This window comes from Schistocerca cancellata, chromosome 1 (assembly GCF_023864275.1).
Source record: "Schistocerca cancellata isolate TAMUIC-IGC-003103 chromosome 1, iqSchCanc2.1, whole genome shotgun sequence".
Lineage (NCBI taxonomy): Eukaryota > Metazoa > Arthropoda > Insecta > Orthoptera > Acrididae > Schistocerca > Schistocerca cancellata.
Window position 1 is genome coordinate 1,037,172,284 of NC_064626.1, and position 17,465 is coordinate 1,037,189,748.

The 17,465-nt window shown below is 42.9% G+C and overlaps 1 protein-coding gene across 1 annotated transcript in view; it reads right to left on the bottom strand.

The window, feature by feature from the left end:
• LOC126089962 (solute carrier organic anion transporter family member 74D) overlaps nt 1-17,465 on the bottom strand; it is a 161,871-nt gene that overhangs the window by 38,912 nt on the left and 105,494 nt on the right. The window contains exon 2 of the mRNA XM_049906950.1: nt 1,522-1,728. Coding sequence (XP_049762907.1) covers nt 1,522-1,723 — 202 coding nt within the window. The 5' untranslated portion in view covers nt 1,724-1,728. The remainder of the gene's footprint in view (nt 1-1,521; nt 1,729-17,465) is intronic.

The following is a 17,465-nucleotide window of genomic DNA, read 5'->3' on the forward strand; positions in this document are numbered from 1 at the left end:
ATTACGTTGGTGTATAAGTTAGAAACGTTTTTCTTTTGCATTGGTATTCCGGTTGCTATGGGTTCTTTTATCGATTCTCATTTTTTATTTGTAGTTCACTGTTGCCACTGGAATTTACGTTTTGCCATTTGGAGACTATGATTAGAGCTTTGGACGCTGGAAAGTGGAGTGCCAAGTGGAGAAATCGGAATATTTCCGACATATTCTTCTGTTTGAGTTGAATAGATCTGTAACAGCAGCGGAGAGAGCCAGAAACCTTTGCGCCGCGTATCGGGATAACACCTTTGGACAGAGCACGGTAAGAAAATGGTTTTATCGTTTTAAGGAGGATCGTTTTGAATTTAGTGATTTTCCACGTTCAGGAAGACATTCGGGGTTTGATTAAGATCGTTCAAACGCGTTAATTCACAATGGTCCACGTCAGTGTACGCGAGAACTGGCAAATATGATGAAATGTGATCATTACACCATCGTGCGATATTTGCATGCAGTGGGGAAGGTTCAGATATTGGGTATATGGGTACCGCGTGCTCTAATCCAAAATCCCTAAAATCAGCGGGTGGCTATATGTGCTTCTCTGTTTGCCCGTCAGCACTTAGCTCGTGTACAGCACCGACCATTCATATCGCTGCTGGTGACGAGAAATAGTGTATTTCTGCTAACAGCAGGAAAAGAAAGGAATGGTTGAGCCCAAACAAAGCAGAAACTCCCCGTACAAATACCTGCACGCATCCACAAAATATAATGCTACGCGTCCCGTGAAACAGTGGCGATGTGGTGTACCACGAATTGCTTCCCCGAGGAATAGCCATCATGCTGACAAAAAAAAAATGGTTCAAATGGCTCTGAGCACTATGGGACTTAACATCTATGGTCATCAGTCCCATATAATTTCGAACTACTTAAACCTAACTAACCGAAGGACAGCACACAACACCCAGTCATCACGAGGCAGAGAAACATCATGCTGACATTCATTGTCAACAACTGAGACGTCTTGCATACGCAGTTTTAGAACAACTACCAGGAAGATTGCGTGACGTTATGCTACTCCACGATAACGTCCGCCCTCTTTCTACTACAGTGACAAAAAACAGTATACAGGGACTGGGCTGGGAAATCATTCCGCACCCACCTTATTCATCTGATATTGCGCCCTCAGATTTTCACGTTTTCTCCTCTCTATCGCACAAACTTCAAGAACTTCCTTTCTGTCTGAAACTGCGCTCCGAATATACCTTGAAGAGTTCTTTGCCTCAAAACCACGTGATTTCTACAGTTGCGAAATAGAAAAGTTACCCCAGCGTTGGCAGACTGTTGTAAATAGTGAAGCAGAATATATTATTGATAACGAAAGTCTCTGTTGTGTTTATTCAGCTTATGCAAAAACGCTACGAACTTATGCACCAACCAAATATAATAACAGAAAACCTCATATACCATTCTTGATCCTTTCGTAAACTCAAGGACATGCGGTCTTGAAACTGTCGTCGCTATGTGGTAGTGTCATTGGAGCCTCACCTGTGGTCTTGCTGGGGATCTTGAAGCGCTTCTCGAGCGTGGTGAGCGTGGCGACGAAGTACATGACGGCCATTGCCTGCGTGGTGCCCAGCAGCCCGTAGACGGCGAGGAAGGCGCGCGACGTGGCGAAACGCGACAGCCACGCGGGCCGCAGCCACGTGCCCAGCCCGCACTCGCTGCTCATCTCGGCGCTCCGCGACATAGCCGCTGCGAACAAACGCCGTGCTTCCTCACCTTATCTTGTCTACATACTGCATCTACACATTCAGGCTGAGCCGTAAATGAAGAAACCATACCGAGGAGAGCACGTCAAGAACTGTTTTTTTCTCCTCCTAGACTATCCTAGACTACTTACAAAACTTAAACAAAAATATCTATTGCAAGAGACACTGAAGAACCGCAGCGCCACCGCGATTCGAACAACTATACTGCCGGAAAAAGATTAGTACACCCTTTTAGACGTTTCCAACTCAATATTTATTGTTGCAACAGTCCATATGGAGTACATGAAATGATAACATTTACAGATCAATAGAACAAGCGGTTCTGAAATACCCAGAATTGGCCAATGCTGAAACACCGATACTGCTGACTCTGGCATCCAGTCGATCGTATAGATGGCCAATACTGTCCTGGGATACGCTGTGCTACGCCTGATATACCTGTTCACGTAGTTCTGTAAGAGTTGTTGGTTGATGAGTCACACAGTCACTTCTTGTCCCATTATACCCCACACGTGCTCGATTGGAGACAAGTGTAGAGATGGTGCTGGCCAGGGAAGTTGCTGCACGTCTTGCTGTGTGTTCCTGAGCATTATCCTGTTGCAAGAACGACAACAGAACGGATCTAATAACAATCTACACACGCCCTGCACTGGTTATCGTCCCCTCCAGAAATACAAAGTTCAATGGGAATTGCAGCTTATCGCACGCCAGACCTTTATGGTCTAGGCCTCAGGTGGGGCCAGTGCATCTTGGATGAATACATTCTACGAGATAGCACCCACCAGTTCTACATCGTACGTGCAAACGACCATCACTTGCGTGCAGGCAGAATCTGCTTTCATTACCGAAGACTAAGGCGCGGCATTCCATCTTCCAAGTGATCCTCTCACGGCACCAGTCAAGCCGATCACGACGATTCTGTGGCGTGAGTGCAAGACGGCCTAGAGGTATGCGTCCCTGTAGTCCCACTAATAACCGGTTCGCAACAGTTCGTATTGACACATCTGGGCTCACAGGCCCTCTTACCTGTGCTGTGGCAGCTGTTCGATCTACTACTGCTGCCCGCACAATACGCCGATCTGGCGGTCGTCTGTGTTGCGTCGACATCCTGAATCCCGTGTAGCGGTATGAGAATGTTCATGTGACCACTGATACCAGCATCGTTGCAAAATCGACACAGCACGCCTGTACTGGCTGCCAATTCTCTGAAAGGTCCATCCCGCCATTGCGAAGGCCACAATTTGACCCCTTTCAGACTCGCTCAGTTGGCTGTAGGAGGCACGAGTGCGTCTCCGTGGCATGGTGCCGGCTTGCTTCTGGCATTTGCACCACACTGAGCCTTCTGACTGTGACCATTCCCTATTAAAGGGTAAACACAATTGGTGGACTGGTGGCTATGCCACTACCCTATCCGTTGGCGGACGACGTTGAAATCATTATCAGTAAATCTCCTATCCACTAGGTGGCATATGCCATCATCAGGATCAAAATCGATGTCGTCTTCTCAGGTGTGTATTGTGTATTGAACCGGGGACCTAGAAACGACGGATAGGCTTCGTCCCTCAGTGGTGCACAACCCCACAACAGGCTTCAGCAGTCCACTCGCCCCACAGCCACCCCACACCGAACCCAGGGTTATTGTGCGTTTCGGCCCCCAGAGGACTCCCCCCCCCCCCCCCCCCCCGCCACCCCCCACCGGGGACGTCTCATACCAGAGGAGTGTAACCCCCAATGTTTGCGTGGTAGAGTAATTATGATGTACGCGCACTTGGAGACAGTGTTTGCGCAGCAATCGCCGACATAATGTAACTGAGGTGGAATAAGGGGAGCCAGCCTGCATTGCCGAGGCAGATAGAAAACCACCTTTTAAAAACCATCCACAGGCTGGCCGGCACAGCAGACCTCGACACTAATCCGCCGGGGACCGGCACGACTTCCCACCTATGAAGCAGCGTGTTAGACCGCACGGCTAGCCGGGCGGGCTCTTCCCAGGTGTACTAATATTTTTTCCGGCAGAGTATTTTGGCCTGCGCTCGTATCATCAGTTCAGCCATCTTGAGTTCTGAGACATGTTATGAGGGATAGTCATGAAGTTTTAATTTCACCTCGAAAAAAATAAGTTATGTAAGTAGCTTTTTGTTTAACAGATAAAATGGGTACCGTTCTTTGCGAGTGCAGTTAAAGTGTTATGTAGACCATACGTGTTTTGCTTTATTTCAACCCTAGAACACTAACGGGAGAAATATGTTACATTGTTAATAAACCATCGTAAATTCTACCATTCCAGTCCATCCACAGGGGTCACTGTAACAATGCGGTTTTTCTTACAAACCTGCTTGCCAAGATTGTAAACAGTTCCCATGTTTTAAATTACTAATATTTTGTTCTTAGTTCATTCCTAACGTTGAATGTATACATAAGTGTTCGATTGTAGCACACTGCAATTCATTGATGTGGAATATATTTTCGTTTTCATGTTGTGGTAGAGCCACTTACACTTCGAGTACCCTTTTTTTTTATGTTGCGGAATGCGATATCTTTTCTACTATTTTTTCTGTTGTGGAAGCGTCTACTCTCTCTCTCTCTCTCTCTCTCATTTATTTACCTGAGTTTAAAGAACACTAAAATATAGCATAAATAAAATTATATCCAATATTAATTACCAAATTTTATGAGCCAAAGCAACCAGAATGGCATGGTTATTCGCTGCAAACAAGCCTTCCATGCCACAGGGCTCGCTCAGGTTACTGCAGACCAAGTGTTCAGAGTCTTGCCCTGTTCCACATTCACAATATTCATCATCATTGATATCAAACTTCTTCAATTTAGCCTTCCACCTTGTCACCCCTTTTCTTAACCAGGTCCGGTATGGAAGATGGCAGCCTGATGGCAGCTTCTCTTTTTCTGTCCATAATCCTGCAAGAGACTTTGTTATCCTCAGCTGAGCTCGGCAAGCTTCTGCTGAATTTGGAATTGGTGCATTAGTAAATATGAAGCCTCTTCTGGTATTCACCTGTGATGGTTTGGTGTGAGGTCCGAACAATGGATGCCTTGGATCTTTTTGTTGCTTCTTTTTTTCGTTCTCTGCTGCTACCTGTCTTCTTACATTTGGAGGTGCTACTACCATGAGTGGAAATATCTTGTTGACTCGGGTTGGTCTTAGGCACTCTGTGAGTATGTGTCAAGAAAACCACATCAACTTGGTTAGCACGTTAAAAGTTCTTCCAACCTGATGCGACGTATTCCACCGTAGAGAAACACAGAGTGTGCGGAGGATGCTGGGCTGCGCTCTTCATGTGGTGTTTATCAGCTTGCGGATAAAGACGTTCATAGTGCACACATTACGAGGAAATGTCGGCTCCCTTTATTGACAATTACGTAGAAAATCATGGAAATTCCATTTCCTATAAGTCGGTGGCATGCTAGTCCATTCTATTTGCACACTTGCTTCTTGGAAAGTTGTTCTTATCGAACCCAAGAAGGAGGAGATGTTATTTCTTAACACCCAGTCAATATCGAGGAGTAACTATTAAAAAAGAATGGCAGAAAAAGTGAACAGCGATCACTACTATTCGCCTAAGTTGATTTGAGAAAAGCATGTTAAGTATGTACTGGGATGGTTACACTAGGATCTGAACTGTGCTCTGATGAATACGAGTCCGTCGTCTGAATCATCATGCTAACTAGCTCGATGTACACTCAGAACAGGCATTCAGTACTTCAGATCATTTCTTTCTTTCCATTTGGGTATCAATAAACTCAGTAAGCGTCCTTTCGCTGGAAACAGTGAATTTATGAAAACTACAGGAGATTGTTATCCGCGTCAGACATGCGTTCCGTCTCTTTTCTTAGGAAAAATGGATTACATTATCCCAAATTAGAAGACTTAACTACTTTTAATATCTCGTTTTTCTTCATCAGTTCGTTAATTCATTTAATTTTTGTTTTTTTCACTTGCAGTGCATTTGCTTCCATCCGGTGTGCCGAGCGCTGTTAGGCAAACGGGGTGCACTCAGCCCTTCTGAGGCAAACTGAGAAGCTCCTTGACCGAGAAGTAGCGACACCGGTCTCAGAAACTGACATACGGCCGGGAGAGCGGTGTGCTGACGACATGCCCCTCCATATCCCCATCCAGTGACGCCTGTCGGCTGAGGATGACACGGCGGCCGGTCAGTACCGTTGGGCCTTCATGGTCTGTTAGGGAGGAGTTTAATTTTGTTTTAGTGTATTTGCTTCCTGCCTCAGTTTTCTGATTCGGTTTATCGGACAGGATCTGCTCGGGCCACGAGCCACATTCACCTGGCAGTGATAATATCTATATTAATATCAAGAGGACTTCGCTGCCGATGAAGCATTTAAATCAACGTGAAGGCCACGCACTTCGTAACGTCGTAAGTTGTCTGCTGAAATCACTGTTACCTAACTGTTCTTTTGCTGCTTTCTTTCTAGATGGATACACTGCGCATTTTGATGACAGCAATGAAATGACTGGCAGTACTGGATATGATATTTTCTCCATTGAATGTTGTGCGGGAGTGTCTCAGCCTTCCATCAACGGTTCGTTATATACACACAAATCATCTTGTATAATCGTGAGCTCCCGTATTCAACGTATCATGATTCAGCAAGACGCAGTTTGGCTGAATGTGTTTACAACTTTCGGCGGTGTTGACGTGAGTCATTACGAAGTGACAGATTCGTACAGTCTTCTCTCTCTCTCTCTCTCTCTCTCTCTCTCTCTGTCTCTCTCTCTTCCTCTCTCCCCCCCCCCCCCCTTCACATCTGTCTCCTTATCTACATCTATACTCCGCATCCATCTTACGGTGGGTAGCGTAGGGTACGTCGTGTGCTTGTGTCAGTCCCCCCCCCACCCACCCACCCCCTTTTCTGTTTCTGTAGCGAGTAGTGTGCGTTACGAACTAGTGAGCTCGAATATCTCTCAGTTTACGTTCATATTTTTGCAAGAAATTGTGTAGAACAAGCTATTTTTGTTAACTCTTCTTCAAATTTACCGTTACAGAAACAGTACAGTAAAGCCCGTCTTACACGAAGTAAGGTTCGCTATAACTTTCCTAGATGGTGCACGTGACTGCTAACAGATGGGGTGACGGCTACCTCGTATACTGATCCTCTCACACGGTGTTTGATTCGGAGCGGAAGCTAGCTGGTTGGCTTGGCCCCATGAACGGCAAGGCGCCAGGCGAGCTGCAGTCTTTCTCAAACAATTGTAAAGAAACTGTTTGCACATCTGATAGCTTAATTTGTCAACCTCATGACGAACTGCCCATCATTTCGTTAATGGTCATATTTATTGTGATATTTCAGGATTAAGAAAATTATTACAAGAATTTCGAAAAGTTTGCAGTGGGTCATATTTATTTTGATGTTTCACTATTAAGTAAACTACTGCAAGAATTTCGGAAAGTTTGCAGTGAAAAATAGAGGTCGCTATGAATTTGCGTTTGGTGCATGTTAGGTCATATGTTGCTGGGCATGACGAAACAAGATTTTTGGCAAATGATAGTACGCAAAGAGGAGAGTATTTCGCCATATGATTAATATGCGCAACTTCTGTATCTAGCTCGATATTCAAACGACTACAGATTTTTCAGTGAAATAATGTATTATTTAAGCACAATCGATAGCTGGTGAAACAAGCATTGCTGTGGCTTTGGAGCAATATATTTGAAGAAATTACAGTTTACTTTTAAATCGAGAATGAGCATTTTCATAAACTATTGACTTATCTTTCCATCAACTGTTAGTTTAATAATACGCTGTTTCATGCTTCTGTCACAATTTCAACCGTGTCAGAATGTTAGTGAAATATTTATTCATATACTCTGCCGATTTTTGGCAAAAGAAACACATTTTAACATGGCAACAAGGCGACTTAACGTGTTACTCAAATGGTTCAAATGGCTTTAAGCACTATGGGACTTAACATCTGAGGTCATCAGTCCCCTACACTTAGAACTACTTAAACCTAACTAACCTAAGGACATCACACACATCCATGCCGAAGACAGGGTTCGAACCTGCGACCGTAGCACGCATTACTCAAAACTCGTCACTGATAATATTTCCCTGAAGAAGAATAAATGTAATGATACGTCTGAGGGATCTCCTCCATTTACATTACATTATCAAGGGCCCAGACTGAGGACCAATACTCAAGTATTGATCGAATGGAGGTTTCATAAGCTACCCCCTTAGTCGCTGAACTCTGAGTACAAGTACACTTCCTGAGAATTCTTTAGATGAAGCTCTATCTATCGTCTGCCTTTCCAACAAACAGTTTTACGAGGTCGTTCCACTTTAAATCATTCCTCAACGGATGTGACTATTTCCAGTAATTATTTGTCAATTTTATAATCAGCCAATTTCGGATTTTCCGGCAGTTAATGCGTATACTCCGTTCACCATAGGAATAAAAATGACGTAAACAAACACAAACGCAATCATTGGTCAGAAGCCGTAGCACACGTACACTGGTGTTGTTATGCTCTTTGAAGTAGATCCTATTTATGTATTAGCTGTATTATGACTAAGTTAGTTAAATGAAACTTTATGATATTCTAATGTATTAAGTCATCAACGTTTTTCTTAATCACGCTTTAGTTATGTATTTTTTATTTCAAAAATCGTGTATAATCACAGCCTCTGCGCTGTTTGTGCTCTGATTATCGCGCTGTTAATACGCAGTATGAAAATGGCTCTGGCTGCTTTCTGTTTTGTAGTGAAACACACGTTTGGAACACGGTAAAAAAGTTCCGGGAAAAGGGTTGTTCTTAATGTTTGCCATTAAATTTACCGAAATAATCGGCTTTGAAGTTTTCCTAGGGACTCTGTTACATACAGTTGCTATAGAATTAAACATTCGTTTATAGCGAAGTCGCTAGCATAGTAGCTTGAAATGTCAATTACATGGTACACTGGTTCAAGTCTCGCCTTAGTCAATTTTTTCTCGTTCAATTTGTAATACCTAAATCTCATAATTGTAAAATTCATCATCATTTTTTAGGAATAATGCACGTCTTCTTGTTTTTAATTACATATTGCACGTGAAATTCCTGTTTTCATTTCAAATATAAATTCCCAACTATCGATATTTTATGAAAGACTGTTAATAAAGATTGCTTAAATTAAGGAAACATAACAATATAATTATTTAAGGCAAAAATGAAGTATCGTTGAAACATTAGAAACAATCATTTTCACAGTATCGAGCACACCGTAGAAATCCTGCATTTTTACATTTGCCACTGTACCATTACAATATGAACCCAACAGAATTGATCTGGAGCCGGGTTAAGAGATTTGGCCCGAGAGACTGTTAAGCTGCCAGACGTACTGGAACTAAACGCACGCAGCTGCCAGACGTACTGGAACCAAACTAAGCGCACGCAGCTTTTTTACATGTCACTGTCGAACGTTGGCGGGATACAGAATGACACGTCATAAAATAAGAGCAGAGAATGCGGCGGCTGGGTGGCTTCGTGAATTCTGTTGTTGATCGACTCGTTATCAACGTAGCAGATGGCAGTTGCAGTACTGAAAAATATTAAACGGTTTCGGATAAGGAAAGAGGAAAGAGATTATCAGACCACGGACTGTATTTAATACCTTCACTGGCTTCCGTATTCAACAGTACGGTGAAATTCTTGTAGTATGCTTTTGCATCACACGTAGCTCGCTGAGAAAAATTACCCTGTGTGTAAGTTAGGAATTTTCATAATTCTTGTTTGTAACTGGAATACGACTTCAGGGAGAACGTGAGCATTTTATTCTTTCCGTCTGGACACCAAAGAAGCGCTCGATAGTGCTGGAGTTTTGCCGAATATTATTTCAGTCTCTTTCAAAATTAAATGACATTCGTAGCTATATTGTTTCTTTGCCCATCTCTTTTTACGTCTGAACTGCAATTGCTTACATCATTACAGGCTAGTTGGACCGCTGGTTGGCCTGTGCTGTCCAAGTTTAATGCGCCGGTGAAGCTGTTGTCCCGCACATTATCGCTCAGCCTATGCGCTTATAGCGCTTCATAAAACGTATCCTTATGATCGTACTTGACTGTATTGGTCACAACTTAGCTTCCGCTCAACGTGAAGCGAAGTCCAATGAGATTCAAGCAAACGCGGAAGAATACATGGCGTAATGTTTACATCAGATTTATTCTTACCGGGTGATCAAATAGTCAGTATAAATTTGAAAACTGAATAAATCACCGAATAATGTAGATAGAGAGGTACAAATTGACACACATGCTTGGAAAGACATAGGGTTTTATTAGAACAAAAAAAAATACAAACGTTCAAAAAATGTCCGACAGATGGTGTTTCATCTGATCAGAATAGGAATAATTAGCATAACAAAGAAAGACAAAGCAAAGATGATGTTCTTTACAGGAAATGCTCAACATGTCCACCATCATTCCTCAACAATAGCTGTAGTCGAGGAATAATGTTGTCAATAGCACTGTAAAGCATGTCCGGAGTTATGGCGAGGCACTGGCGTCGGATGTTGTCTTTCAGCATCCCTAGAGATATCGGTCGGTCACGATACACTCGCGACTTCAGGTAACCCCAAAGCCAATAGTCGCACGGACTGAGGTCTGGGGACCTGGGAGGCCAACCAAGCATGACGAAAGTGGCGGCTGAGCACACGATCATCACGAAACGACGCGTGCAAGAGATCTTTCACGCGTCTAGCAATATTTTGTTTTTTTGTGGTTCTAATAAAACCCCATGTCATTCCAAGGATGTGTGTCAATTTTTACCTCTCTAGCTACATTATTCCGTGGTTTATTAAGTTTTCAAATTTATACTGACTTTTTGATCACCCGGTATGATGAACAGAGTATAGTCCCTGCGGCACTTTTTCAGCATTACGACTTTCCTACAAACAGAGTGATTCCCCCGAAGCGACGTAAATGACGCTGAAACAAGTAATTTAATGTAAAACACATGGCGCTGTAAATGTCGGGAAATACCCGAGAAGTGGATGACAAATGTTGAACATGTGACGTCACCAGATGTCATACCTCGCCACACGCACAGTGATTCGGCTTCTCGATCCCACCCTTACCGTTGGGAGCAGAGCTGCACATCGCTGCGCTAGGCTACTCTTTTTTTCGAACACCCTTTGTAAATGAGATCTGTTGTAAATGTAGCAGTTACAAAATTATTGGCCTTGCTGTCTATCACAAGGAAAAAGAAAAGAAAAAAATAGCGTGCCAACACGGAAGACTCGAGCCCTGAGCCCCACGCGCTAAAGTCGCGTACTTGCGAGTAGGCCCCGAGCCACATCAGATGCTTGACTTGGGTTGGGATGTTGAGGTGCGACAGACCGATAAGCTCAATGGCTGTACGTGCGGCGAGGTACGGCACTTTTAGGGTATTTCTCGATATTTGCGGCCCCGTGTGTCTTACATTAAATTACTTGTCTCATCTATGTTACTCCGGGGTTTTTTAAACGTTAATAAGAATCATCCCGCCAAAAGCCTCAAGTAGCTTTCCATGTCATCCTCTCGGTCATTCATATACAGGATGTTTGCTTTGCTACAAACGACTAGGGGTGATAGATTGTCATGGGGAACAAGTTTTGTTAAACACAAAATGTTTGCTGGATCTTCCCGGCGACGCTAGGAGTCCTTTAATATTCGCCGACCCTGGGGCGACGAGATTTCACCAAACTAGCAAGGTCTACTAACCAGATGTGCAGTGTACAACCTCGGCAGTAACCTGATAAAGTGATTTTCAACAAGAAAACCATGAGTTTCTCTAAGCGGAGAAAGATATTTCACAAGCGAATCAGGAAGTTTAATTTTCCCGGCCTACCACCTTTCAAGTGCAGCAGATGACTGAATGACAGGCAACACGCAATGCATATGAACGCCACACAGTGCCTACGCACTGTCGCCTCAGCCTCAGAACCACGAAATATCTTAACCAATGCCTGGTGTTGCAGGGAAGAGTCAGTGAACATTTTGTCTCTACCAAAAGTTGTTCCCCATGATGTGATCTATCAGTAGACGTTTAATGCGAAGGCTCTGAACCACTCTGTATACTGCGAACAGCTCCTTGGGATAAGATCGTAGCCAATTTTGCTATCGAAAATTTCTTTTCGTTAAGAACGACGTGCTGTGTTCTATTTGTTAGAAACTTTTCATTGCAGTGACAGAGCTGGTCTGTCATTCCATGCGCTCGTATTTTGTTCGGGCTGAAGAAAGGGATATCTCGAAAAATTATACAATAGATTGACGGCATTGATAAAGGCCAATAGTTACGCTTGCACCTGCTCGATAACTCTTGTTGAAAACGGGAGTGGCGTGAGCATTTTTCCAATCATTTGGAACGCTTCTTTCCTTCAGAAACCTATGGTACATTACTGCCAGAAGAGGAGCAAGTTTTTTCCATGTATTCTTTGCAGAATTGTATAGGTGCGTTTCAGAATCAGCCATCTTTCCTCTGTTGTCCCACTTTAGTTGATATACTATCTCACCTTCACTTATCTCTATGTATATCATTTTGGTGTTCGTACGACGATGAAAAGAGGACCCGACATTCAGTATTCTTCAGTGAACACTTTCGTAAAACGGCATTCAGTATTTCGGCTTCCTCTCTGTCATCCACCGTAACTGTACTAGCATGGTTTTCATCCGTTTACTGAGATCAAAACTTCTTAAGCTTCTTTTTGTCAGATCTGTACATAAAATTTTATCTTTAAAGTAACATGCCTGTGAATATTCTTCAAAAACTCGATTCTTTTTTGATCATAAATCGATTTTAGACTTTTTTGATTAAGATGATAGTTAAAAGAACTGAGCAAAACATCAGGAAGTTGTTTGAATCAACTTAAAAATCTCTCGGTGTCCACACACATGTTCCCGCTACTTTCAAACGCCATTATTTTCATTAGACTCCTGTTCGAGAAATACATACTATATAACAGGTTTTCAGGTTGACAGCCCTGTTAGAAGATACGTTTTACTCAGCTCTTGTGTTTCCCTTGTATAACTTTGGATATCGAGCGTTTTTTTCCTTACAAAACTTTGCTGTCGTTTGAGTTGCAGCTATTTTGTCGTTCTCGAAAGTTATTGTGTCAGTTGTTTGTTTTACTGTGCGGCAGTTAGCAGCTGTGAAGTTCTGGAGTTGCTAGAAATATATTTTGGGTTTCATATAAGACAGTTACTGTTAGCAATTGATTCCACGAGAGTTCTATTAGGAACAACAGAGGTGAGTCATAGATAAAATATAACTTTGTATTGAATTTCCGTAGTACGGAGAGCTGCATCAAACCAATCTCTGGACGGAAGACCACAACAACATCAACATTGAATTTCTGGACAATTAAATTTTCTGACGTTTATTTGATGCACAAAAAATCTATTTGAAATAGCGGTTTGAAATTTTTACAGATGTTCCAGGGTACTATTTGGAAGAAAGTAGACTACAGACTCTAACCTACTAGTCACAGGGAGGAAAATACATACTGACTAATTATAAAAAAGTAATCTTAATTTTGATTATCGGATGTAAACATTTCTAGAATAAAAACTTGTCCCTGAAGTGAAATGATTGTAGTCTGCTTTTTAGATAGACATGTTGTTCATGTGTACTTGAAGTTTCACGTACATAAGTAAGATAGTCTGTGCATAGATTTCAAATATGGACCGACATATAAAAAAGTAATTTATTGATCTCGACAAAAAGTTGCAGTAAAGTCAACGTGAGAACTAATGTGATTAATTCTGTATCAAAATGTTCAGCAAGAAACACTCCTATAGTCTTGCAATTTTCTTTCTACTAAGAGTTAACGTTTTTTACTTAGAGCAGTGTAAACTGTATGGGTCAAAAATGGTCCAAATGGCTCTGAGCACTATGGGACTTAACATCGGAGGTCATCAATCCCCTAGAACTTAGAACTACTTAAACCTAACTAACCTAAGGACATCACACACATCCATGCCCGAGGCAGGATTCAAACCTGCGACCGTAGCAGTCGCGCTGTTCCGGATTGAAGCGCCTAGAACCGCTCAGCCACCCCGGCCGGCAAACTTCATGGAAATTCTTGGTATTTTAAAAGACGTTCACAGACAAGTTACCTGAAACGATTAAGTATACGTAGAATAGGTACTGATAAGACAATTCACTCAAATCCCTTAGTAAAACTACAAAAATGTACACAACTAGAGTTGTTTCAGTGTCAGTCAACATTTTTGACTGAGCGCATTATGGATTGAGACTATAGTCATCGTATGGTCTGCTTAGCCACAATAAGATCTTCTGTCAGTAGTTTGGATTCTGTACTGCTTCTTGTGAAAGTCGAATAGTAAGAGAGAGATAAATGCAGTTTGTGAGCGTACAAGCTGTGGCGGGAGATTAGTGCGGTAGTTTCCCGCAGCAGAGCACGTGGCTGGCGGTTGCTACGGGGCCCTGGCGAGCGGCTAGCGTTTACGCAGCCTTTGAACAACCCGAGGGGACGTTTGGCAGGGGCGCATATGGCCGTGTCTGTACGCTTGGAGAAATTTATTTGGCAGAGAAAAGTTGATAAAAACAAAACTAAGAGTGACACGAAGGTGCGAGTTGGCACTCATGGACAGAAAAATATGTAAAGCTAAATTGTCTAGACGCGACATAAAAATATATAATAGTTTAAAAGTTATTGTTGTCTTAAAAATTGTAAATTTATGAAAGTTCAAAAGCTAGTATCTCAGCAATGCTTTGGCCGCTTAATATGAACAAAGTGTGTCTGGATGCGGCTAGTAGAACTGCATCGAGCAATCATAGCCGATTTAGTGTAGTGTGTACCATTTTCGAATGAGAGGTCGGAATATGGGATTCGACTGACAGAAACTGTGTTTTTGGTAATAAATAAATTTAAAGAAACGAAACTAGCGGCAGCATTCTAAATGTTTAAAGAGTTAGATGAAAATTAAGTATGTATTTTTATTTGTTTATTTATGTTTAGTATCAGAAATCTGGTAAAGGCAAAATCACGCCACAGGAACATTATTTGTGAAAAAACGGTGGCAAATACAAAAAATTGGACTTTAAATAGTTATTGCCCGGAAAATTTCCATATTTTTCAATATATCATATATGTTTTTGTGCTTAGTTTTAGAATGTTCGTGATTTTTGTCGAACTTTGTTTTTGAGTTAGGCAGTCGTTTCGAGGGTGGAGAGGGTGTCCATCTTTGAGGACAGTTGGTTCTGAGTGTCGCTAAGAGCCGGACATGCGTCCATCTGGGGGTAGTAGTGGGCTGGTTACCACGTTCGAAAGCTATCGAGTGGAGCGCAATATAGTGGTTTAGGACAGCAGACAAGAGTGTATTTTGCGAATTGTGATCAGACATCGAGTGCCGTGATCGCGACATATGAATTTCATAGTGAAGTGTTGTAGTATCAGTTGTTAGGTAAAAGCCCATCAGATTGCATTTTAAGTGTTTACTCAATATACTGAAGACTATTCGTGGAAAAATAGAAAAAAACTACTTGTTCAAATTTTCGAATTATAAGTCAACGTGAATGATTCAATATTTTTTAGATTTCACCGCAATACCTGCCTGCATTGTTTTTTTATATTTTATTTCAGCTTTAAAAATTGAGTTTACGACAGGTGTGAGCTAGCACCCTATGACGAAAAACGTAGCCAAACATTGAGACCAGCCACATCTCTGGGACGCTCAATTAAGCTGAGTGTAACAAATGTATATATTTTCGTGTCATAGCACATGGGGGCTCGAGCCAAACTATTGAAACTGCAATGTGTTGTGCCCAGCACGGTTGTAAGTTTTGTGTTCAATTTTCTGTAGATAGTATGTTTGTCATGAACTTTGTGAAGGAGAAAATTCGTTAAGAACCCAAATACAGTTGGAATAGGCAGCAATTGAAGAGACGGGAGGTCTTGATTTATGTCGTTTCCGTAAGAGATTTTGGTGTTCCAACGTCTCTAATTGAGCTTGAAGCGACCAGAAACTGCCGAATCCAGCCACCTCTGGAGGAAAGACAGAAGATTAGCATTTAACTTTCTGTCGACGGGGAGCCATTTTAGACAGAACAAAAGCTCGGATTGGTGCAGTTAGTTGGGCGTGCCACTGAGATTTGGGGAAATCAGGGAAAATGTAAATCTAGACGGCTGGACAGGGTTTTCAATTGCTCTTTCTCATCCCGCCTCCCCTCCCCCCACCTCCATCCCCCTCACTGATGGGCAAAACAGTTTAAGGAAACAATCCGTTTACACTGTCGAAATTCAATGGCATATATCATCTTTTTTTTTCTTTTTTTCCTGCCTTTTATCCCGTATCTTCACCGGGAGACTTATTAATTATTGGATTTGGCAGCGTTAATGGTTGAGGTTGGTCAGATGTCCAACCCCCCCGTCACCACTCCGAGACGCAATTTTTGTACCCCATCTGTCTGCGTCTATTGTTAACCCCTGTGAAAGTATGCGAACGTTTCCTAAATGCTTGTGAACAGTGTGTCTGGGGCGGGAAGTGGGTACTAGCCCAGAATTCACATATTCGGATGTGGGAAAACACCTGAAAATCACATCCAGGATGGTCGGCACACCGACCCTCGCCGTTAATCCACCGGACGGATCTGATCTGGTCTGGACCGCCTCCCCGAATCCCGCAGCGGCGTGCTAATGCGCGCGGCTCTCCTGGCTGGTAATTCAAGAACACGCCTACACTGAGTCGACAAAAGTCATGGGATAGTGATATGCACATGCACAGATTGTTTTAGTATCCCGTACACAACGTATAAAAAGGCAGTCCATTAGTGAAGGTGTCATTTATACTCAGGTGATTCATATGAATAGATTTCCGACGTGGTTATGGTCGTACGACCGGAATTAACAGACTTTGAACGCGGGATGAAAGTTGGAGCGAGACGCTTGGGACATTCCATTTCAGAAATCGTTAGGGCACTTAATATTTCGAGATCCACGATGCAAGAGTGTGCCGAGAATGCCAAATTTCAGACATCACCTCTCACCACGGACAACGCAGTAGCCGACAGCTATCACTTGACGACGAGAGCAGCGGCGTTTGCGTAGAATTGTTAGTGCCAACAGACGAACAACACTGCGTGAAATAACCGCGGAAATCAATGTGGGACGTACGACGAACGTGTCCATTAGGACAGTGCTGCAAGATTTGGCGTTAATGGGCTCTAGCAGTACATGACCGACGCGAGTGCCTTTGCTAACACCACAACATTGCCTGCAACGTCTCTCCTGGGCTTGTTCAAATGGTTCAAATAGCTCTGAGCACTATGGGACTTAACATCTGAGGTCATCAGTCCCCTAGATATAGAACTACTTAAACCTACCTAACCTAAGGACATCACACATATTCATGCCCGAGGCAGGATTAGAACCTGCGACCGTAGCAGCCGCGCGGTTCCGGACTGAAGCGCCTAGAATTGCTCGGCCACATCGGCCGGCCCTGGGCTTGTGACCATATCTATTTGACCCTAGACGAATGGATAACCGTGGCCTTGTCAGATGAGCCCCGATTTTAGTTGGTAAGAGCTGTTGGTAGGGTTCAAGTGTGGCGCAGACTCCAAGAAGTCATGGACCTAGGTTGTCAACAAAGCGCTGTGCAGGCTGGTGATGGCTCCATAATGGTATGGACTGTGTTTACATAGAATGGACTGGTTCTTCTGGTCCAACTGAAGCGATCATTGACTGAAAATGTTTATTTTCCAGCCGTTC